The following is a 24,708-nucleotide window of genomic DNA, read 5'->3' on the forward strand; positions in this document are numbered from 1 at the left end:
AATAGGAATTTTGCAGTATCCTTCCCCTACCATGTCCACCAAGCCACACCCACAGAACCCGTAGTAAAACATTTTTAATCCAATCACTGAAGCTGATGGTGGTTATATGTCTTGTATCACTTAGCAGGAACAGCACCCAGATGACCTTTTCAAAATCTGGCAGATAAACAGGATGGATCCTGATTAATATTTGGATGGCCTCGAACATCAGATCTGCAGATCTGTTATAAAGCTTACTCAATACTCTGAATAATCAAAGTTTTGGAATTGGAGACATTCAGAGTATGCTCTTAAAACAACCGCCAGGCCAAAAGGATTTGGGAACCTCTGCTTTATATAAAGCATCCAAGAATCCTCAAAAAAAACTGTTAAACCAATGATGTGATGCGGGGGATCACACAGTCCATTCTTGAAGGCTAAATTGGAATGAAACAAATAATTGCAGTAGGAGCAACAGATGGCTGCTAACCACATTAAACACCTTATCAAAATATACTAGGTAATCTATGAATGCTATGAAGCATTCAAGATACATTTTGGAACTGGAAGTATTCACATGTGAAAGTCTCCAAACATCATCTTTGGGAGAGTTCCTGAAATATTTACATTGAGATGATTTAATGGCAATGAGTTTTAACTCAGAGGAGTAACAGAACTCCTAAGTTCATTCTATTAAACACAGTTTTGAGGGGAAAGGCAACAAGGCATATAGACTATATTTGGTTTATGTCAAAAAGAAGTAAACCCCAGTTGAATACCTTGTAAGAAGATATGGTGAGAATGAAGCTGGATTGTCCTGCTCTGAAAAGGCTGGCATGGAACCTCCCATTATCCATAGGCGAAAATACATAAGTAGGATCACCTTCAGATAAGAAGAGTAAATTCTTGGATTATTAAAGAGAAACTCAATTGTACATGGCCAGCAAATCTATATCTATTACAATACTTCATTGTTACTGGTCATCCCATTGCATCAAGCGATAACCTATCATTCCAAACTGAAATGATGATTCTTTATTATCTACAAAATACAAAAATAAAGGGGAGGGATAATTTGAACGCTGGTTTATCATTCATAAATGTACATGTGTTTTATTGGGTGAATTAATGAGCTGTTTCTAGACTGGAACAAAGTTTGGATATAATACAATTAAGCATTTTGGTCAGCTAGCAAAGCTTCTACCTGAGCTTCTCCCAAAGGTGCTTTTTCAAGAGGTAACTGGGTTTCACTTCTCATCCAAGAAGCTTCTTCAACGCTGACTGGATAGCTGGGAATGGAAGGATTTATACTCCTTGCAGACAGCTGGTCGTTTGCATCCTTGTTTACCTGGAGGTTAATCTGGGTCATCAGGATCACTTGAGTGGTGCAAATGGGTGTGGAGCCTTCTTGGAACTGTTGAAAGGACTGTGTTGTAGATTGGAGATAGATAATGTCATATCCCACCCCCTCTGTTGAGAGAGGGCTGTTCAATTTTGACATAGATGGCCTCTTCAGATGACACTCAGGTGGCCCTGATGACACAGATAAATCTCCAGGTGACCTTAAGGACCGGCTAAAAGAATGCAAATGTCCAGCTCTCTCCTTCCATTCCTCACCACCCACTCAGAGCTGAAGAAGCTTTTTGGATGAGAAGCGAAAACATCTCCAAAGAAAAAACAGAAAGTCCAGTTGCCTCTTGAAAAAGCACCTTTGGGACAACCATGACCTGGATGACTGTGAATCTCCATCGACATTTACCTGAGCTTCTGTTGATCAAAAAGATTTGTGATGCTGAAAATACCTTCATCTTAACCTGTTTCTAATCAGCACATCTTTTGAGTTATGACTGCCCTGACTGCTGAATTAGTTATGACTGCTGAATTAGTTTATTCTTCACACTCAGGGACTGATAGAATATAATTCACCTAAGACATTAAAGAAGTAAGAGAATGATGTATAGCAATACTTACATAGGTAAGTACCAAGGCAGCCCTCTTCAGAAAAGGTCTTGTGGAATATAAGAATTTCTGCTTCTTACTCGCGGTCAGGTAACTAAAATAGAGCGGGAGAAAAAGAAGATTATGATTTTTTTAATAAATTTCAGTATTGGTGGACATTAATACTTGGCTAATTTATTTACAAAACGGCCTTTCCACTGACCCCTGTGAACTGTATTCACACTTTAAAATAACGGCTTTCAGGCCAACATAAAGGAACGTAAGTAGAAGAAAAAGGAGGAGTCTTCATTATCATAGCAACACATAAGACAGTTTCTCAAAGTGTGAAGGAATCAAACAGCAATTAATACCCACCAGATGGCTGGGTGCTCATTCTTCTCACCTCTTTAAGCATTCAGATTGTACCTCAGACAATCTGAATCTTTAGGCAGAACCAGCAGCCATATAACAGTGTCTATAGTTCAGCTGTGTGTATCATAGTTTTCGCTCGTTAATTGAAGTGTATTTCTCAGAAGTGTTTAGAAGTGTGTAAATATTGTAAACTCTCTGGCCTTTTGTGCTATATGCTAAATAAATAAATAAATAATTCTGCTTCTTCAAAGTCCAACTTTTGCTTCCAAAGAGTCATCCTCCTCTTCTAACGACCCCATAATCCCTTGAGAGGTGGAGTCTGGGCAACTGAATAGAGCTGAGTGTTTACTGGCCGGATGCCCTTCCTGTCACCAATGCGGAGGGTTTTGTTTTTTTTTCCAGCAGATATATTCTCGGTTGTGCCCAGAGAGAGAAATATCTGCCTCTACCGAGGATCGAACTCACAGCCTCCTGATTGCGAGGCAAGAGCTCCACCTCTAAGGCCACCACACCACTGTTGTTTCCCAAAGAGTATCATAAGAAAATATCATGTTTGCACAGTTCTGATCTTTGCGGTTAAACGGGAGAAGAATGTGTTTGTATACAAGACTGTATCTAGATCTGGAATGTTCCAGGTCAAGTTAGGAATGGATTGAAAATTCTTTGAAAGCCTTTTTTCTGATAAAATTCTTGTATTCCTTCGGCCACAGAATGGTTATGGGACAGAATATCTTAGTGTAATGAACAACTACCAAATGCTCATCACTTGGGTGTATGAGATAACCCAGCAATCAAACTGAAGCTATAAAAGTAGTGCTGGAAGGAAGGAAGGGGGGGGGGGAACCAGGCTTCCATCTTCCACTCCATCAAGTTTCATCTCAAATAGATTTGGCAAAAAGACTTATAAACCTTATAAATTTTTGTTTAGATCTTGTTATGAAGGTATATATATAATTTGGACCAGAAGAGAGGAGACGTATTATAAACAGTAAACAATTGGTTTTTTTTCTTTAACTATAATAATAAGAAGGAAATGTTAATGCATACTTTTGGTGATTATTAACTAGAAATGTCAATATCTTTTAGACTGTTTTAGATCGTAATAGTTATTTTGTTAACACTTATTAATAAGTTTCTGTTTAGAGATGGTTATAAAGGTAAATCTCCTTCGGGGCCTGTGGAGAGGAGAGATGAAAAAAATAAATAATTAATAAATAATAAATAATCTTTAGCTAACTACAATAATAACAAATAAATGTTAATAGATAATATTCAATGATACAAGCAGGTGCGATCCACTAGTAAAAGTAAAATGGACAGAAGCGTTAATTTGTGAGTTTGGGGGGGGGGGAAGGAGAGGGAATGTTAGATATCTTTTTAACAATGCCAGTAGGTGGTTGTGTCCTTAAAACTCTATTAAATGAAAATGGTGGAATAGTGATAGTAAAATATGTATAAATTCTAAAATGTACAATTTAAACTGAATGAAATATGTGATTGTGGAAGAAACGCATGAAATATATCTGTAACCAATGGATACGCTTTCTACAAGATGTAATGAAAGATGATTTTTTGTGTGTTTTCCTTTAATAAAAACAATATTTTTTTTTAAAAAAAGGTTCATCTCAAATAGCACTCTCAAGGGATTTCCCCATGTCCTGTTGTCACCTGGCCAATCCAAAGAAGAGCCTCTGATATACAGTATGTGAGATTTGAATGACAGAGAGATAAAGAAAGAAAATGCGATATGTTTAGGTTGCTAAAACAAAGCTTTTAAAGTTTACTGGTAGTCTCCTGCAACGACTGGGTAGCATACCTTGAATTTGTTCTGATGCTGAACAAATGATTCCTGATTCTAGAGAAAAACACAGATACCTTACAACGAATCAATGTTTAAGCATCATATTACAGTACATGTTTGTATTTGATCTTCTTGGCACCTTTGTCAAGTACCTGATTAGACTAAAATGCTCTTATCTTGCAAAAATCAAAAGTCTGTTTTTGTCAGACAATCAATAGCTCCCGTTTTAACATTATTTCTAGCAAGCCTTACTGTTTTGGTGCAGAGTTATTAGTGGAATCAATCTGAGCAGATTCCTTTTTGTATGCTTTTTAAATGGCCACCCAAAATAAAGTGTATTCTGTAAAACCTTATGACATCAGCAATCAGAATAAGAGAATAGTAGAGTTGGAAGGGACCTTGGAGGTCTTCTAGTCCTACCCCCGACTCAGACAGGAAACCCTATACAGAATGGGACGTATTGGCTTTCCAATTAAAACTTCCGGTGTTGGAATACCCACAACTTCTGGAGACAAATTGTTCCACTGATTAATTGTCTCACCGTCAGGAAATTTCTCCTTAGTTCTAGGTTGCTTCTCTTACAAGAACTAATTCTGACTGTATCCTATCAGAATTGTAAGTGGGAAAGGAACGAAGTGAATGAGACACATTGCAAAATGTTCTGTCCATTTATCCTAGTTGAAAATGTACTGTGAAATGTTCTCTACTGTTTCGGTCAATCTTATCCCCTTCTTAAGCATCGGGTAACTCCTCGGGTTCTCTACAGATACACGAGAGTGGGATTCAGCCTTGCCTCTCTCCTAAAGATTAGCTTGCGTATGACCTGAGTAACATTCTCTTCTAATTATACAATCTACAAATAAATGCCTTGGAGTTTCCTGAAATCTAGTTAGTGTCCTGGTTACGCTCTATGGCGTACTACTATGTGAAACTCACTATTGCATTGAATATTCAAAGCATTTTCTGGGAACCAAGTACCCCAAGCAGAGATCAAGTGTGGCAGATTATTGTCTCTCAAAAGAGGAAGTTACATTACACCTGTGATGGTGAACCTGTGGCACACAGAGTCCTCTCTGTGGGCATGTGCACCATCGCCAGTTGCTCTTCCGGTTTCTGGCATGCGCATGCACCCTGGCCAGCTGATCTTCATACATGCCGGAGCCCCGGAAGCCTGAAGACCAGCTGGCCAGTTTGCATGCTGTTTCCGGGGCTCTGGCACACCCGTTCCATTTTGGGCACTCGGTGGCGAAAAGGTTCGCCATCACTGCATTAGATCTTCACACCTTGGTATGTTTAGGCCATTCACATGGAAAACCAGAGTCTTAAGGTTTAGTGAATCAATCCCTGGCATGATCCACAGCAGCTTTCTTAGTTCCATCTCCTCAAAGGAAGACTTTGAAAATCCTTTTGCTCCGAAATCTCAGCGTCTCAGAAATGCAGCAGCTAAGCTTGTTAAAAATGTCCACTGGGCCAATGGAAGCGGAGTAATAAAGTAATTGTATACGGGATAGAGAGTTAGTAGCAGATAAAGACGATTGGGGGAAGTATTTCCCCTTATATCTTACTCTGAGTCCTTTTCATAGAAAAAAGCAGGATGTGTAGCACAGGCCTTTGCGATAGGCAGGCAAGATACAGTATCTGTGTCAGGCAGATTTAGTACTATGCACACAAATAATTCCTGATCTTCTTCAATGTTTCCTCTAATTTTTTTTCAGTGTGTGCGGAAAAGTACAGTGTTTGAGCGGCACATTTTCATGCCTGAACACCTGAAATTTATTTTAGCCATAATTGTCATCAGAGCAGATGTTGGGTAGGGGGCAAGGAGGAAAAGGATCCCCTCCCTCTCCCTCAGACCCCCAGGAAGGAAGGAAGGGAAGGAAGGGAGAGGGAAAGGAAAGGAAATGGGAAGGCAGAAAAAGGAAAGGAAAAAGAGAAAGGAAAGGAAAAAGGAAAGGAAATGGAAAGAAGAAAGGAAAGGATGAAGAAGGGAGGGAAAGGGAAGGGAAAAGAAAAAAGAAGGGAAAAGGAAATAAAGAAAGGAAAGGAAAAGAGAAAGGAAAGGAAATGGAAAAGAAAAAGGAAAAGGAAAGGAAAGGAGAAAGGAAGAGAAAAGAAAGGAAAAAGGAAAGGAAAAGGAAAAAGAAGATAGAAGAAGAACAGAAAGGGAAAGGAAAGAGTGGAAAGGATTGGTACTGCTCAAAAATCAAGTCTCAAGATCCCATGGACCCCTTTGGCTCAGGCAGTCCAACTCAATGCTGCTTCCCTCTCTCCGCAAAGCGAAGGGATCGCAGAAAGACTGCCGAGCCTAGAACTTCAGACGATGCAATGACTGAGAAATCCCGGATGTGCAGAGAAACGTAGGCTACAACCAGCAAATCATGTTTTCCAGAAACTGACGTAGCCCAGAGGACCTATGGGAATTCTCCCTTCTGCAGTGTCATCGGGTCTCCGGGCAGAGTCTTCCTTGATTTCAGTCATATTTTCAGACTTTAAAAAACACTGTGCGTCAGTTTGAAACTTCTGTGCAGTGTTTTCTTGTTACGTGCCAGCCATGCATCCATGCAGCTTAGAGGCAACATTGATCTTCTTGTATTTACCTGCCTCAATCTTGCAGTATTTTGGTTTTCTCTCTGACATCCAGCGCTAGTACCAAGACCCCAGTCTGCTCCCCATATTTTAGCATCTCTAATTCACAGCTAATTCACAGATAAGCATTGCAAAAATATTTAATGGTCATTATAACAACATGGTAAGTACTTCTACAATGAAATATTCATTAAAGAATATACAAAAAAACCTGAAAAGGAATTTCAAAGAATGAAAAAGGAAAGGACCTCACTTATACTTCCACAAATTAAAGTAAAGGTAAAAGTTCCCCCGCACATGTGTGCTAGTCATTCTCGACTCTAGGGGGCAGTGCTCATCTTCAAAGCCAAAGATCCAGCGCTGGCTGAAGACGACTCTGTGGTCATGTGGTTGGCATGACTAAACGCCGAAGGAGCACGGAACGCTGTTATCTTCCCACCAAAGGTGGTTTCCTATTTTTCTACTTGCATTTTTTACATCTTTTGAACTGCTAGGTTGGCAGAAGCTGGGACAAGTAATGGGAGCTCACTCCGTTACACGGCGCTAGGGATTAGAACCGCTGAACTGCCAACCTTTCTGATCGACAGCTCAGTATCTTAGCCACTGAGCACCACATACATAGAGACCATACAAAACACAAAGAGATTTCAACACAAGGGGAATATGAAGAAATGTAACTTTTCTTTAAAGATTATCCCCAAATGGTGGGGGTGGTGATAATTTATTGTTCCAAGAACTCAATTTATTACCGAAGACATCTAAGAAGATAGCCAAATAAATTTAAGATCTTGAATTTTACAGTGGTGTTAAAGTTTCTAGTCTGCCTAGAATTGTGTAAATCAGCAACTCTGACAACAAGACACCTTATCTGTGTCAAAATGAAAAGTGAGAGGCCTTTAAAGAAAGATGAGGTCATCCCAATCAACCACCTATTACTCAGATAATATCACACTCTGGACTTAAGATCTTGTTTTGGAGACACAGTACCTTATTTCATAGGTTTCCAAAAGCATTAAAGTGGCTGAACTACATCTTCAGTTCATTCTTTGAAGCAGGAACTCTGAACTCTTACTCCAAATTCCTGCCTGTTCCGGTCTTTATAAACCAGAATGCATGAACATGGTGATTACAGATAGTTTGCAAAGAAGCCAAAGAAAAAGACCAAAGCTTAATAATGGTTAAACTAGCCATCATCAACGTGGTAAAATGGAGGCCATCACAGCCTTGAATTCCAACACAAGAAACAGAAGCAAAATATAGTCTCTATGTACACTTTATGTATAACTAATCCCAACTGATCAAAAGGCACAAAAAATAAAAAATTTTTTTTTTCAAAACTGGGATAAAAGATGGGCTGTTTATTATCTATTTATAATCTATGATCTATAGGCAATGAGGCCACAGAGTAATACTACATTCAGACCAGAAAGGCATGAAAAGCAAATGTTGGTTACCTACGTTCTGAATGAATCCTAGGGCCTCAAGAAAAATCTAATGGTTGAGAGATATCAATTCTCTTTTGCATGATACTGAGCGAAAGGGAAAGGTGCAGGGATAACACAAAACTAAAGATTCTGGAATTTATACATAATTTTAGAAACACAAAAGATACAAAATTTGGGGATATGGGCCTGTGAACTTTCAGCAACAGACTTCTAAGTGGGAGAAAGAGATCTAAAATATCATCAAATCAGCAGGATAGAGAAGACCAGCACTCAGCAAAAGGATATAGTGGTGTTCATTCACATGACCCAAATAGGTTTATTGAATAAACTATAATTGGCTAGGTTTGCACAACACATAAGCCATGAAATAAGTAATACAGCAAGGTTAAAAAAAATAGTCCTTGTGTGAACCTAACCAGGATGCAAAACAACTTAAGTCTGATTTTCACAATTGAGCTTTACTGTAAGATTTGAGAATTTTCACAGGATTATTAGTTTAATTCGACATCATGTATTTTGTGGGTGAAAATGATCATTTTGTCTTTTCAAGCTCAAACAAAAATAGTGTGAATATTTTTAACCTCATTTTGAGCAAGTTAATTTTCAAGAGCATGTTGTTTCCGGTTTTCATTTTAAAATAAAATATTATTTCTACTTTTTGTCTAACATGCAAAGCATGCTGTAGTAATCTCTCAATTTTTGCATTTGTCCACATTTTGTGATGCATATGAAATGTTTACATAAAATAATATTATTATGTGTTTGCAATGAATGAAATCTTGAGAAAAGGGAGTCTCATATTCTTACTTTTCAGCATATCACAACGTACATATACTGCACAATTTGATGTGTTGACTCCAAATTCTACTATTATGAGAAAGAAAAAAGAAATCTTAATAGCCAGTAAAAATTATATAAAGTATCTCATAACACTCTCTTACCTGGGAGTAAATGCCATTAAACTTAATGAGCCTTGTTTCTGAATTCTATTATGCTATAACTCTAAGTTAAAAGGCCCCAAATGTGTTTGCCTTTACTTATAATGAAATTCCAGTTATTTATAGCTACTTATATACAGTCTTTCATACAACTCTATTCCAGAGTGGTTAACAATAAAAAACATCCATAAATGAATTCATAATGAAATATACCATGTATGCACACATAAATGGCTTGGAAAACATTGCAAAATTAATTTAAGTAGCTTTTCTCCACTTGGAACCAAGAAGAAAAAATCTTCTCATTTTTATTAAAAATGAGGCTATGATACCATTGCTTCCACCTTGTTTGTTACCAATGTTCAACTCTGAAGAGATATGTGAGCAGCATATCTGGTTTTATTTTACCCCCGCATTCTAACCGAGTTCACAAATCATGCTAAGCCTGCTCATATTACCTATGCTTTATTGAATAAACCCAAATTGGCTGAGTTTGCAGAGCAAGTCACATTATAAATCATGATTTACAAGCCAAAGTGGCTTGGGTCACAGAACGCTAGGCTCCAAACCAAACAAACTGAAATTATGCTTCATGTGTTTGTAAATCAAGCCGTTCTGAATTGTAAGCAGAACACAAAGACTCCAGCTACATTAGCACAATACTAAGAAGCAGACTATGTGAATTCAAGATGGCTAAGCACACTGGGTTCGGGGCGTAGCAAGATGTATGAAGCCATCTACCAGAGTTAAATGCTATGTGCAAACCAGGTCATTATGATTTGTTCATGCACCATGTTTAGTCTGGAATTAGCAATGTATGTGAAGTGAGTCTTCCTGGTTCATGCTGCACAAGTCAAAAAGAGGGCTGTGAAAATATCTAAATAGCCCTCATCCTGGACATAAATTATTTCAACTTCTGCTCTCAAAACGACGCTATAGGGCTCTGCACACCAGAACAACTAGACACAAGGACAGTTTTCCCCCGAATTGCCATCACTCTGCTTAACAACTAATTCCCACCACTGTCAAATAATTCATTAAGACTATATTACTATTATTCTTCTATTCCTTCCTAGTACCTATCTCTTCCCACTTATGACTATAACTATGTTGCTTGTATCTTTCAATTATATTTATTATTTGTTTACTAGTACAATTTGATAGCTTATTAGTAACATTGACTATCACTAAGTGTTGTATCTATTTATTCTTGATAAATATATTTTATTTTCTTTATATACACTGAGAGCATATGCACCAAAGGACAAATTCCTTGTGTGTCCAATCACACTTAGCCAATAAATAATTCTATTCTGTTCTGTTCTGTTCCGTTCCGTTCCGGTTCCATTCCATTCATTCTAAATATCTAACCAGGGGGGGCTAGTTTGCCGGAAAACATACTAGAAGTGTCTGATCATCTCCTACTTGGTAATATTTCATGTTTGCATGTCATTTTGCAGTGGGACCTCAGGTTCCGACTGTAATCCATTCCAGGACTTCGGTCGGCAACCCAATTTGGTCGTGACCAGAAGTAAGACTGACTGCGCATGCACGCACACACACACACAAAAATCCCCGCAGCTGTGTTGATTGGCACCCAAGGATGTATTCCATGACCTGAATGAAACATTTAGTGGAATTTTTTGGTTGGTACCACGATTTGGTCGTGGTCTGAGCCATTTGTGACCCAAGGTCTCACTGTATTTCCTGCCTTTGATTCAGTGAAATGTCTGGTTGAAGTTCTGCCTACGTCACAAATTATTTTATCATATCAATATCCATAGCTGAACAATGACCTGTGCCAAATCCATTACAGAAGCAGCACCTTCGTTCTTTTTTGTGAAAGGAGCAAAAAGCACCGAATCTACACTCAGTATTCAAAATAATTCCCACTGCAATGTGAAAGACACACTGCATTCACTTCACGGCTGCATTTTAAAAGAAAACAATTAACCAGCTTCCCCGCTTCTTCTTACTTGGTATTTTTGATATCATTTTAGGAATCTCCTCTCATTTTTTAATGAGAGGTGCGATCCCATTCACAACCTTTGGGAGGATTTTAAAAAGAATCAGAGAATGAGTTTGGGAAAGTTTTCTAGTTTTAATAAAGTAAAACATCCAGACAATTTCCAAAACCTGGCAAACTAAGTGTTATACCTGCTGCCTGAGGTTTTGATGTTCGACTTTCTATGGGAAGAACTGAATGGTTCATTCTGAGCCACATTCCTTCCATTTATTCTTTTCTCTTCAGAAGCAAACTGGCATCTATATCTAAATAGGCAATATATGAAATCTGGCTGGATTATTATACTCGGCATGGAGAAATATTTTCTTGTCCATAGTGATCAGGGTGGGTGTTTAGTACAGCACAGCAATTAGGAATGACAAGAACCTGAAAACAATGGATTGCAATATTGTCCTACGCTATACAAAGATTTAGGTTGGGTTTATATTGTTTTAAACACCCAGAAAGGACTATGTTGCCCCTCACATATATGTTATTTGTACATGTACGAATACGACAGAGGAGAGTGATGGCTAACCTTTTCCGCACCGAGTGCCCAAAGTGCGCGTGCAACTGTGCAAATGTGTGCATGCATGCTTGAACCCCCAAATGCAATGCGTGCGTTCCATGGATGCACCCACCCCCATGCATGTATGCATGCCCCCTGCATGTGCCTTGCACATGCGCATGGCCTCAAACACACGCCCCCTGCACATGCACGTGTGCCCCCCTGCACATGCCCCACCCCAAATGCATGCACGGCAGAGAACCGAAGACCCGGTGGCCAGTGGGACGTGTGCACACATGCATGGCGGAGCTGAACTGGGGCAACGCTCACGCTCCATCTCTTCACCATCACAGGTATAGGAGATGACCAAGCTGAGCTTGACAGCTGGATCCAATACATCATCCATTTGAAAAGAGATTGCAAGTCCAACCCCCTTGAAATCCATTGACTCTTTATCTGGTATCAATTTGCTTTGACTGTTAGTAGACCAGATTCTTGTGTATAAATTGCATGGAATATATTGACAGTGCTTTCTGAACTCTATTCTGACTTTCTTGAACCTTAATAAGACATATGTACTATGTCTTATTTAAACCTCCTTACCCTTGAGAAACAAAAACTTGGGGTGTAGATATTCTTTCTAACACACAACCAACGACACTCATCCTAACAGCCAGGCATTTTGTTGAATTAATCCCTGTTACCACCAATATTAATAAGAAATATTTATATGAAAGATCACAGCCAGCATGTACAGGCTCCCTCAATTGTCACCAGGTATTTAAGAGAAGGAAATAATGGTTTTGTAGTATCTGTGAAGATTCTCAATCATCCAAGTCATAATTGTCCCAAAGGTGCCTTTTCAAAGTCACCTGGACTTTCCTGAAGACGTCAGTTCTGACTGAAGTCAGACGTCAGAACTGAAGAAGGTCCTTGGATGAGAAGTAAGATGTCTTCAAGGAAAAACAAAAGAAGTCCAGGTGTCTTTTCAAAAAGCACCTTTGGGAAAAGTAATGATCTCTTCTGCAAAGTCTGTCCTGAGGGCTGGGTAAAAACCAAATTCATCATCGTCCCATTATCACATCATCTGAAAGTTGATAGAGAAGAGAATGTTTGCCAAATTGCAAGCATCCAGTTTTAGTTTTTTTTTAGTTTTATTTGTCATTTATAGGCCGCCCTTTTCCCTGAGGGGACTCAGGGCGGCTTACAATTCGTGGGAAGGAGTGCAAGACAAAACATAAAATATGTGAATAAAATAAAATAAAACAGTAAAACACAACATTCATTCAGCATTCAGTGGGGGCGGATTAGGATCTATCCCCAGCCTGACGGGATAGCCAGATCTTAAGGGCTGTGCGGAAGGTCTGGACGGTGGTGAGGGTACGAATCTCCACGGGGAGATCGTTCCAAAGGGTCGGAGCTGCTACTGAGAAGGCTCTCCTCCGCGTAGTCGCCAGTTCGGCACTGACTGGCGGATGGAATTCGGAGGAGGCCCAATCTGTGCGATCTGATGGGACGGAGGGAGGTAATCGGCAGAAGGTGTCTCTCAAGTACTCAGATCCACTACCATGGAGGGCTTTATGGGTGGTAAGTAGCACCTTGAAGCGCACCCGGAGATCAACAGGTAGCCAGCGCAGCTCGCGGAGGATAGGTGTTATGTGGGCGAACCGCGGTGCTCCCACAATCACTCGCGCGGCCGCATTCTGGACTAGCTGAAGTCGCCGGATGCTCTTCAAGGGCAGCCCCATGTAGAGCACATTGCAGTATTCCAGCCTAGAGATCACAAGGGCTCGAGTGACTGTTGTGAGGGGCCTCCCGATTCAGGTAGGGCCGCAACTGGCGCACCAGGCGAACCTGGGCAAATGCCCCCTGGTCACAGCTGACAAATGATGGTCGAAAGTCAGCTGTGGGTCCAGGAGGACTCCCAAGTTGCGAACCCTGTCTGCGGGGTATAAAATTTGACCCCCCAGCCTGAGTGATGGAACATTGGCCAAATTATTGGGAGGGAAACCACACAGCCACTTGGTCTTGTCTGGGTGAGTACCAGTTTGTTAGCTCTCATCCAGTTCTTAACGGCCTCAAGCCCCGGTTCATCACGTCCACCGCTTCATTGAGTTGGCACGGGGCGGACAGATACAACTGTGTGTCGTCCGTGTATTGGTAGTATTTTATCCCGTGCCTCCGAATGACCTCAGCCCAGCGGTTTCATGTTATGTTAAATAGTAGGGGGGATAAGGACCGAGCCCTGCAGCACCTCATAAGTTAGGGGCCTCGAGGACGATCTCTGCCCCCCAACCAACACCGACTGCAACCTGTCCAAGAGGTAGGAGGAGAACCACTGTAAAACAGTGCCTCCCACTCCCACCTCCCGCAGTCGTCGCAGAAGGATACCATGGTCGATGGTATCGAAAGCCGCTGAGAGGTCAAGGAGAACCAGGATGGACGCATGGCCTCCATCCCTGGCTCTCCAGAGATCATCGGTCAATGCGACAAAGCGGTTTCTGTGCTGTAACCAGGTCTGAAGCCGGACTGGAAGGGGTCAAGGTAACTAGCTTCCTCCAAGGACCGTTGAAGCTGGAAGGCCACCACCTTCTCAACAACCTTCCCAACAAAGGGGAGGTTGAGACTGGACGGTAGTTGTTAAGAACGGCTGGATCCAAGGATGGTTTCTTCAGGAGGGGTCTCACCACCACCGCTTAAGTGCGGCGGGGAAGTGCCCCTCCCGAAGGGAGGCGGTAACGACCGCCTGGATCCAGCCTCGTGTCACCTCACTGCTGTTGGCAACCAGCCAGGAGGGACATGGGTCCAGTATGCAGTTTGAGGCACTCACAGCTCGTATGGCCTTGTCCACATCCCCTGAGGCAACATCCTGGAACTCAACCCAGAGATGGTCTGCCAAGTTATCCCCCTGTGTCCTCGGCTGGATCTGCAGAGGTGGAGTCCAAGTCCGACCGAAACCGAGCAACCTTGTCCGCTAAGAACTGGACATACTCCTCAGCCTTACCCTGCAGGGGGTCCCCCGCATCCCTCCTATCCAGGTCAAATTATATGACTATTCCGCTTGATAAAATAATAGTGAATTTAGCCCATGAGCTTCTGGATATTTTTAGTAGAAACTGCATTACACTTCAGTTAGACATTGTAAAAACCATCAACATGACATCATATGCACCATGATATCATTGCTCCAATAAGATGATGAAGTTCATGATATGCCTTGCCCACCCAACCTGTAGACCCCTGGCTCCGTCCTAGCACACTTAGATTATGCTTGGATGAAATTTTCATACTAGACTGATATTTTCAGCCCCTAATTTGGGAAGTGGGAATTAGAAGATGAATTCTGAGATAAAATGGATGCCTCAAACCTTACAGCATCTACTTTGTGCATCCCTCCAAACTGGGGGGAGGGGAGGAATCAATCTGACTGGGAGGGATTAGATTTAAGTTAGGATTAGATTTAGGATTAGGAAAAGGAGGTTAAACGGGTGGATAAAGTTTTAAGGGTCAGATTTTATCTCTTAACCACATCCCTAGTTTCCTGAAATGCTCTGAGGGCCACTAAAAGGTTCCTTTAGAGATAAATGCAATTCTGTATTGCTTTTATACCCGCTGTATACAAAACATAATTTTCCCACCCTGTTTCCATATGTAGTCAAATAAAACAGTCACGTTGCAATGCGAGAAAAAGATAAGCAGACAAAAGAAAACCTGATACGGAGGAGGAAAAAAAAATCATTATGATTTATTTCGTTTTTTAAGGGGGACAGAGCAACTTTAGTGATCACATAATTCTGTTTCATTAATAAAGAAATAAATGGAAAGACAGAAGTTGGGAAGGAATAAAGAAACCTTTAAAAAAGACTACCTGTCATCTTTAACAAATGAATTCACCCTATAAACATATTGTTCAGCCTCCAATTGTCAAAACAAGTCACTATTAAATATTCATCTAAGCTAGAAGCAATCATCATGCCATAAATTCAGTAAATGATTTTTAAGGAAGCTCTTCTAAACCAATAATATTGGTGTTCCGCTTCAGTTAATAAGACATATTAATTCAATGGCACCCAATTTAATAAGCAATGTTCTTCTACTGCATCTTTATCACATCTGAAATAGATAGAAACAACCAGGCTTTATATAAACTAAATCTAATTATTATTTATCACCCTAACACAGGGATTAGAATTCCTACAGTTGCATTCATTGTTTCTTTGCTCTATTCTTGTCATGTTGCCATTGTTATGATATAGTTTATTTCTGATGTTATTTTGTAAATTCTTACTACTTAGCAGCGTGTTTCCCCCAAAATAATCCCTCCCAAAAAATATTGCAACGCAGCAGCAGCCATGAGGTGACCATGCTCGCCGCCTCCTGCACCTCAAAAATAATAAGACCTCCCCGGAAATAAGGCCAAGCGCTTATTTCAGGAATCCAAAGAAAATAAGACCCTGTAGTTTATTTGGTTGAAAAAAGAACTTTCATGATTGAATATGCAAGGTATAATAAGTAGAGTATATACATAATTGGGTTCCACCAAAAATCCGCGAAGCCCTTATCCGCGGAGACATAGCGCGAAGACTAATTCGCGCCGTTCAAAGTGCTAAGGAAAAACACGACCCTACCGCAATGACATAATCGCGGAGGGCAATCCGCGTATTTCCAAGCACTCAGTACCCTAACCTAACCCTAAACCTAACCCTAAACCTAACCCTAAACCTAACCCTAAACCTAACCCTAACCCTAACCCTAAACCTAAAACAAACCCTAAAACAAACCCCTAAACCTAATCCTAACCCTTACCTTAATTGAAATCGGCTTTCTGCCGCAGCACCGTTTAAAACGCCCTTCTGTTGCCGCGCTGTTGTCGCGGCGGTGATGACACGCGGTGATGACATCACGGCTTTAGCGACGCGCTTATGGCTCCGCGGATAAGGGCTTCGCGGTTTTGTCGTGCCACGACATAATTGTCTTTTGTAGTACATATTTCTCTACACTGAAAATATTATAAATAATAAATAGCAGAATTGGCTGTAATAGTTATGATGGGAGTTTTAACACAATGCATCTTCAGTGCAGCAAAGTTCATATTAGCCTGAGAAAATATATTTCACTTCGATATTAAGAGCCGTGGTGACTCAGTGATTAGAATGCAGAATTGCAGGCGAACTCTGCCGACAGACAGGAGTTTATTTCTGATGGAGCTCAAGGTTCACTCAGCCTTCTATCCTTCCAAAGTTGGTAAATGAGGACCAGATTTGGGGGGAGAGGGGGGGCAATATGCTGACAGTATATATTGCCCAGAAAGCACTGAAAAGCACTATGGAGCAATATATAAGTCTAAGTGCTATTGCCATTGCTTTTATTTATCTTAAAATGAGAGAGATCAACTTCTATTCATCCAGAAAAAGAGATAAATACACTACATATTTTTACCAGCAATTTTTCTTCTTCTCGGTGATCTCCTTAACTTGAGCACCCAAAGAACAGTGGATGCCACACCTTTGCTGCACAAGCTGCAATGAGTACCAGTTTATTTCCAGGTTCAATTCAAGGGGTTGGCTATGACCTTAAAAGTTCAACATGCCATGGGGCCAGGTTATCTATGGAACCATCTTCATCCCATTGCAGCAGCCCATCCCACCTGGTCAGGTAGGGAAGGTATGTTGCAGACCCTATAAATTAAATAACTTTGATTGGCAGGGTCCAGGAAGACTGGACTCCTGTTCCCTCCATTTGTGGAACATTTTCCCCTCCCCGGAGGTGAGACAGGCCCCGACTTACCTGGACTTTAGGAAAAGTTTGAAAACATGGCTCTGCTGTTTTGCTTGGGACTCCCAAAGGACCATTCCCTAAAGCCAGTCACACCCTCATCTTTTAATTAACATTTAATGTTGAATCTTAATAATTGTTGTCTCTTTTAAGTTTTATATACAGTTTTAAAATGTTTAACATTTTCATTTGCATACTGCCCAGAATCTCTCTATTGAGGGAGTTTTCAAAATTTGATAAATAAATAAAAAATAACATAAAAACATCTTTCTTTTGCATAAATATGGAAGAAGGGAAAATTCCTCAGCTAATTTACAATTCTCATCTTTTAAATCGATTTAAAAGTATTAATTTGAAAGTACTAATTTCCCCCATTTAACTACTGAAGTATAGAACATTTATCAATAAACAGTTAACGCTTCCTTAAATTAAACATTCTGAGAATAGAAGAACAACATCTTAGGACAAAGTTGTGGGAAGACAGTTAATACAATACAATAGCAGAGTTGGAAGGGACCTTGGAGGTCTTCTAGTCCAACCCCCTGTCTAGGCAGGAAACCCTATACCATTTCAGACAAATGGCTATCCAACATCTTCTTAAAGACTTCCAGTGTTGGGGCATTCACAACTTCTGGAGGCAAGCTGTTCCACTGATTAATTGTTCTAATTGTCAGGAAATTTCTCCTCAGTTCTAAGTTGCTTCTCTCCTTGATTAGTTTCCACCCATTGCTTCTTGTCCTGCTCTCAGGTGCTTTGGAGAATAGTTTGAGTTCCTCTTCTTTGTGGCAACCTTTGAGATATTGGAAGACTGCTATCATGTCTCCCCTAGTCCTTCTTTCTATTAAACTAGACATACCCAGTTCCTGCAAATGTTCTTCATATGTTTTAGCCTCCAGTCTCCTAATCATCTTTGTTGCTCTTCTCTGCACTCTTTCTAGAGTCTCCACATCTTTTCTACATCGTGGTGACCAAAACTGAATGCAGTATTCCAAGTGTGGCCTTACCAAGGCATTATAAAACACTTAATAAAACACTTTTCTAATTCTGACAAAATGATAATTCCTCTAGTTTGGGGGATAGGGGGAGAAGAGAGAAGCCATTAGTAGCAAACTAATTTCAAAGTAGCTACAATTTGGAATGCAGATTTGTGCTGAGGTACAAGAATAGAAATGACTCATCTGACAAGGCTTATGAATATCCTTAGCACAGGTTAAACAATTGAATTGATGAATGAATTTACATTAATCCCCACAAGGGGAAAGCATGAGAAATTAAAAACAAATGTTTCACAGATCCAAGACTGCAACCATAACTGGATGAAACCTGCAAATCAACACAAATCTTCAGGTCAGAGAGAAAACTATGGATTCCTTGTACTAACTATGTCTAGACTCAACTTAAAACCATTTGTTTTGCGGCTGTGTGAAGTGACAAGAGGATTGAAAAAAAGTGATTTATGACTTGGTCCTTGTACTCATTTCAGTGACAGCATTCCCTCGACACCTGATCAAGCTTCAGATGCTTGGCAACCATTTACAATACTTGCAGTGTCCCAGGGTCATATAATTGCTATTTGTGGCCTTAACAACCTTTCCGACAAGCAAAGTTAACGAGAGAAGCCAAATTCTCTTAATGACCACACAATTCTCTTACACCAGGGGTGTGAAACCCATGGGGCTAGCCTGGAAATAGCAAAGGACTGGCCCGCAATGCCTCTGTTAGCGAAAATGGGGTACAGCGGGAGGAGAGGGCTACATGTGCTCCCCCGGTGCCCCGTTTTGGCTGGCAGGGTGCTGCAGGAGACCATCCAGTCTCCCCCTGCTCCCACTCCCGCGACCGGCCCACCGAGGACAGCTACTATGCTGATCCAGGCCTCAAAGAAATCCAGTTTGACACCCTTGTCTTACACTGAATGAATTATACTGAGTATATTGAGTGAACTCAACTATACTGGTTTGTAAACCTTGGTGTATAGTCTGGTGCACTCATGCAGCTAAATCATAATTTAATCACAGTTAGGAAAACAATGGATTCTTGCAATATGTCCTTCTGGTTACCAAATTTGCACTCCAAAATAAAAGCAAAATGCATTTTCTAAAGAGAAGCCTTAGAAATTTGTGATCTTATAGTACTATACTAGGCTGCAAGAAATACACATTTTACCTAATGAATGTTTTTTTTTTTTGCTAGCTATAGGATTTGGAATGGACAAACATATTAGTTTATTAAGAGCCAAGGTGGCGCAGTGGTTAAATGCAGCACTGCAGGCTACTGCTAGATCAGCAGGTCAGCGGTTCAAATCTCACCGGCTCAGGGTTGACTCAGCCTTCCATCCTTCCGAGGTGGGTAAAATGAGGACCCAGATTGTTGGGGGCAATATGCTGACTCTCTGTAAACCGCTTAGAGAGGCCTGAAAGGCCTATGAAGCGGTATATAAGTCTACTGCTATTGCTATTATTGCTATAGTGGATATTGAAATAAAACAACGTGGAAGAGCTATCATATTGAACAGGAATCTTAAAATTGATGTGGAATATAAACACTATACAAGTGAAGTATATATTTTATAGTTAAGGAATCTAATCACACTATTTCCCTTATTTCTAAAACAATTTTTTATTAAAATTTTTAAAAAAGGTGATAAACACAAACTACAGATAGTCCTTAACTTACAACCAAAATTGAGCCTGCAATTTCTGTCATAAGTCATAACAGTTATAAAGCGGATCATCTTGTGGCCATGTCCAATTTTACAATGTTTTTGTGGTGGTTAAGTGAATGCCACAGTTGTTAAGCAAATCCACTATTTACTATGCAACATTTTTTTTTGCCAGAAAGAGGAAGTAAACAATGATATCCGGAAAAATGTTGTAAATCATAATCATATGATCACAGGATGATGCACATGGCAAATGTGGGGTGTTGCCAAGCACCCAGAATGTGGTCAATTGACTGCAGGCCTCCTGGATATTAGAACATCTTATTTATTTTATTTATTCTAATTTTATAACATTGTTCAGGGTCCATCATCATTTTGAAAGATTGCTAAGCAATCAAATTGAGGAGTACCAGGAATATAAAGCAGAGAAAACAAAAAAAGAAAAAGAAAGGAAAAAAAAATAAAAATAAAAGTACACTGGGAAACTGTTGTTGTTGCCCTACTAAATACCCACTGAAATATTTCATATATGGTTGTTTCACAAAATTGTCTTCTGCTTATAATCCATATTCTAACCAAATTCAAGATTTTCAGTTAGACAGAAAGATTCCAAAGCAATTTCTTTTTCTCAAAACTGGAAGGAATTTTTAGTAGATATTTGGCATTCTTTAAATTAAAAACATGGAACATATTCTTTTTTCATATGCTCCTCAAAACTGTTTTAGGGTTTAGATAAGATTATTATTATTATTTATTTCCTCTGTTTTGGTGGATCAAGTTATGGGCTCTTCTATGTTGCAATTCCAAGTCATGACTTTAACTTGGGAAATTAATAATTATTAATTATTTAATTGCAGGTGGCTCTTGAATTATTTCTCTCTGTAAAGATATTCTTCCTGTGGAATATATTAACAAGGAAAATTGTGCCTTTTAGAAATTAATCAGGATTCAATTAACACCCTAAAATGATAGAATGCATTTAAGGCATTTATTACGGGATCTATTGCTGCGTTGGCTGCAGCAAAAGAGAGAAACTGTCATTATATACAGTTGGAACAGATGGTTGTGGGTTCACTTTTGTTATATGCTAGAAATCCCATAGATGAATCATATCAAGTTATTTACAGCAACAAAGTTTACATTCAAAACAATCTGAATATTCTTTGAACTGTACTGACGACCAGAAATGATTTCATGAACACATAATCAATCACCACCATATGCTACACCCTTTTGCCAACAATCGACATGTTTCTAAAAGCAATCATAAAAGAATGCCACACTGTAATTTTAGATTCAAATTCATACATTAATTAAAAAATATATTAAAGACTATAAAATAAAATTGAAACCAGAAATATTCTTTTTGGGACTCATGGACAAACAGGGGGGGACACGACTCATGGAACTTTTGTTGTTATTTATTATAATAGCAGCAAGACTTTGATATGTACAACAATGGAAAGATTTGACTATATTTCAAATGGAAGTTTGGTGAAGTTGATGGGAGTTGGGTGAGATGGCAAGCTAGCTTTAATTAGAGAAAAGACCTTAACTTTAATGCTGATTGAAAACCTCTTCCCAACTCTTTCCATAAAATGAGAAAGATGAAAATATGATACCTGGATTTGTTGATTGGAATAACAGAAAAACTGAAAGCCATGTTGTAAACTTAAGAGTAAGAGCTTAATAGAAATTTAAACTTATTTCTGTTGTGCATGTATTTCTCGACTTACAACTGGTTATTTAGCGACTATTCAACGATACAATGGACCAGAGGTGGTATTCAGCAGGTTCTGACCAGTTCTGGAGAAATGGTAGCGGAAATTTTGAGTAGTTTGGAGAACTGGTAAATACCACCTTCTGACTGGCCCTGCCCCCATCTATTCTCTGCCTCCTGAGTCCTAGCTGATTGGGAAGGAATGGGGATTTTGCAGGAACCTTCCCCTGGAGTGGGGAGGGAATGGAGATTTTATAGAATCCTTCCCCTGCCACACCCACCAAGTCTCTACAATCAGGTACTCAGGCTCTTTTCCACCTCTTCGCATCATAGAAATATTGAGTATATTCCTTCAATTTTGGAAAAACATGGAATGGCAACAAAACTGGGCACATCTGGATAGGATGGTGATATCCAACTTCTCAAGGTTAGATGGACATCCTCTTGGATGTCCCAGGAGGTGTGAGGCCTAGCTTTGTCGTGTTGCAGCAGCAATTCCTTCTTGGGCTTCCAAGCTCCACTTAATAGTTGCTTCAATATGTTGAGTGTACAGCGTAATGCTCTAAGGTGACAGGAGTGCCAAGCTGAAGCAAACTCATAAGAAAAACACCATCTGCATCCTCCCCCCAAACTGTCATCATGAATTTTCTTGCCAGAGCCAGTTTTTGTTATTCTTCTCCCCCCCGCCCCTCCCAAGTGAAACTGTGTGGATATCCTTTGAACTGCCATTAAATTTTTAGGTCATAATAATAAGCTGATGTTTCGACAGCTGTCATGATGTGGGAAGAAATTCCTCACCTTTATTTTTGTAACTGCTGCCAAATTTCAACTCCTGAAGCTGTCATCCTTGCCATCAGCATGCAAGAAACCTATCTAACACACACCTTCAGATATGGAAGAATATCAATAATGCAACCCTTATATGTCTACAAAATGCCAAGCATAGCAACAATTTCTTCTTGGGTGAACCTCCAGTTGTCTCAATCAGTTCATCAGCCATTCTCTGCAAAAGCTATCAGCTGCTGTCAAAAGGTCATCCAGTCAGCTTTTCCTAGTTCACCTGTTGGGCGCAGGAAATCAGGAGTCCAGGCAGTTCAAATGAATATAGGTTTATGGTACGCTGAAACTCTCTACAAGAATCTGAACTACTAACGGGTGATAGATGAGAGTCAACAGAATTCAAGACGGGCTGGATTTAGATATCTTGTGGGCATGAAGGGACTCGTGCAGACGCAGCATTCAGCAGGTTCTGACCAGTTATGGAGAACCAGTAGCGGAAATTTTGAGTAGTTCAGAGAACTGGTAAATACCACCTCTGACTGGCCGCGTCCACATCTATTCTCTGCCTCCCGGGTCCCAGTGGAGGGAATGGGGATTTTGCAGTATCTTTCTCCAGCATGCCAAGTCACACCCACCAAGCTATGCCACACCCACCAACCCACGCCCACAGAACCGGTAGCAAAAAAATTGAATCTCACCACTGGACTTGTAACTGATGTTGTGTTTGACCCCTCTCTTGGGCTCAGCCTAGCCATCTCCTACATCACCACTGTACATTTTTGGATGCAGTGATGCACATTACTCATATCAACATCCTCATCATAAACAATCTGCATTCAGCAGTGGATTTCAACTGGAAATCAGCAATCAACCTACAAACATGTTTAAAATGCACTGATAACAGAGGTAGGTCACAATTTTTTTTTATTACCGGTGCGGCGCGCTTGAGGGTGGGTGGGTGGAGCCTCACGCCTGATCCGGGCCGAACCGGGAGCAACCCACCTCTGAATTATAAGTATTACTGCAGGCTTCCATTGCACAGACATGAGCAACACAACTGTTTCTACTAGCAACTTCCCATCAACTGGAATGAAAGAACAAATGCTAACAACATATCAAAGTTTCCTGCGCAAAAATACTGCCATTGGTTGGCAACTTTGGAGGCATTACTTTTCTTTCAACCCTCATAAGGGTTTTCTCCTTCACTATTTCATGTACACCCATTTATGTATCACTATTTTAACAAATCAAAATGTTGTGGGGGGGATATTCAGGAATGTCTTTAAACCAATTTGCTTTCAACAGGTTTTTGGACCCTAGGATGATCTAAGCAATTATTATTATTTGGCATATACATATACATATTATTGTTTAGTGGATTGTTCTAATAATCTGCCTTGGTTTGTTCATATATGTTGCCCAGAGCTGGCCAGGTGACATATATAAATGTTGTTAAATAAACAAATTAACAAACACACAAAAGAAATTCCGAGGCCTTGCTTAGAAAAGCTCAAAAAAGGAATTCCCGAACCAGTGGTGGGTTTCAAATTTTTTTAGAACCTCTTCTGTAGGTGTGGCCTGGTTTGTGGGAGTGGCTTGTTGGCCATGTGACCAGGTGGGAGTGGCTTGCTGGCCATGTGACTTTATGGGGAGCAGCTTGCCGGCCATGTGACCAGGTGGGAGTGGCTTGCCAGCCATGTGACTGGGTGGGCATGGCCAACTTGTAAAATGTGGTGTAACTCACTTAACAACGCTCTTGCTTAGCAACCAAAATGTTGGCTCAGAAACTCTGGCATTTGAAGCACGTAAGTCTTAAAGCTGTCAAGTTACAAGACCCTTCCGCATAGCCCTTAAAACCTGGCTGTCCCGACAGGCCTGGGGCTAAAGACCTCACCGTACCCGAATAGTATGAATGTTGTGTTTTTTAATGAAGTACTGTCCTATATGTAACTTGGTTTGTCTCCCCCTCCTTCTGAATTGTGAGCCGCCCTGAGTCCCCCCAGGGAAAAGGGCGGCATACAAATATTAATAAATACCAAATACCAAATACCCTTGCACCCCTAACCCTTTAGAAAAAAAACCCAGGGGTGTTCAAACTTGACAGCTTTAAGACTTGTGGACTTCAACTCCCAGAATTCCTCCTCTCGCTCTTCATCTTGATGATGTGTGGATGGGCGGGGGGAGGGAGCTGGAACCGGTTCT

The 24,708-nt window shown here is 40.3% G+C and overlaps 1 protein-coding gene across 1 annotated transcript in view; it reads right to left on the reverse strand.

The window, feature by feature from the left end:
- TMTC1 (transmembrane O-mannosyltransferase targeting cadherins 1) overlaps positions 1 to 24,708 on the reverse strand; it is a 179,343-nt gene that overhangs the window by 104,886 nt on the left and 49,749 nt on the right. Inside the window, 2 exon segments of the mRNA XM_032221138.1 lie at positions 759 to 862; positions 1,951 to 2,032. Coding sequence (XP_032077029.1) covers positions 759 to 862; positions 1,951 to 2,032 — 186 coding nt within the window.

The sequence above is a fragment of the Thamnophis elegans genome, chromosome 7 (assembly GCF_009769535.1).
Source record: "Thamnophis elegans isolate rThaEle1 chromosome 7, rThaEle1.pri, whole genome shotgun sequence".
Taxonomy (NCBI): domain Eukaryota; kingdom Metazoa; phylum Chordata; class Lepidosauria; order Squamata; family Colubridae; genus Thamnophis; species Thamnophis elegans.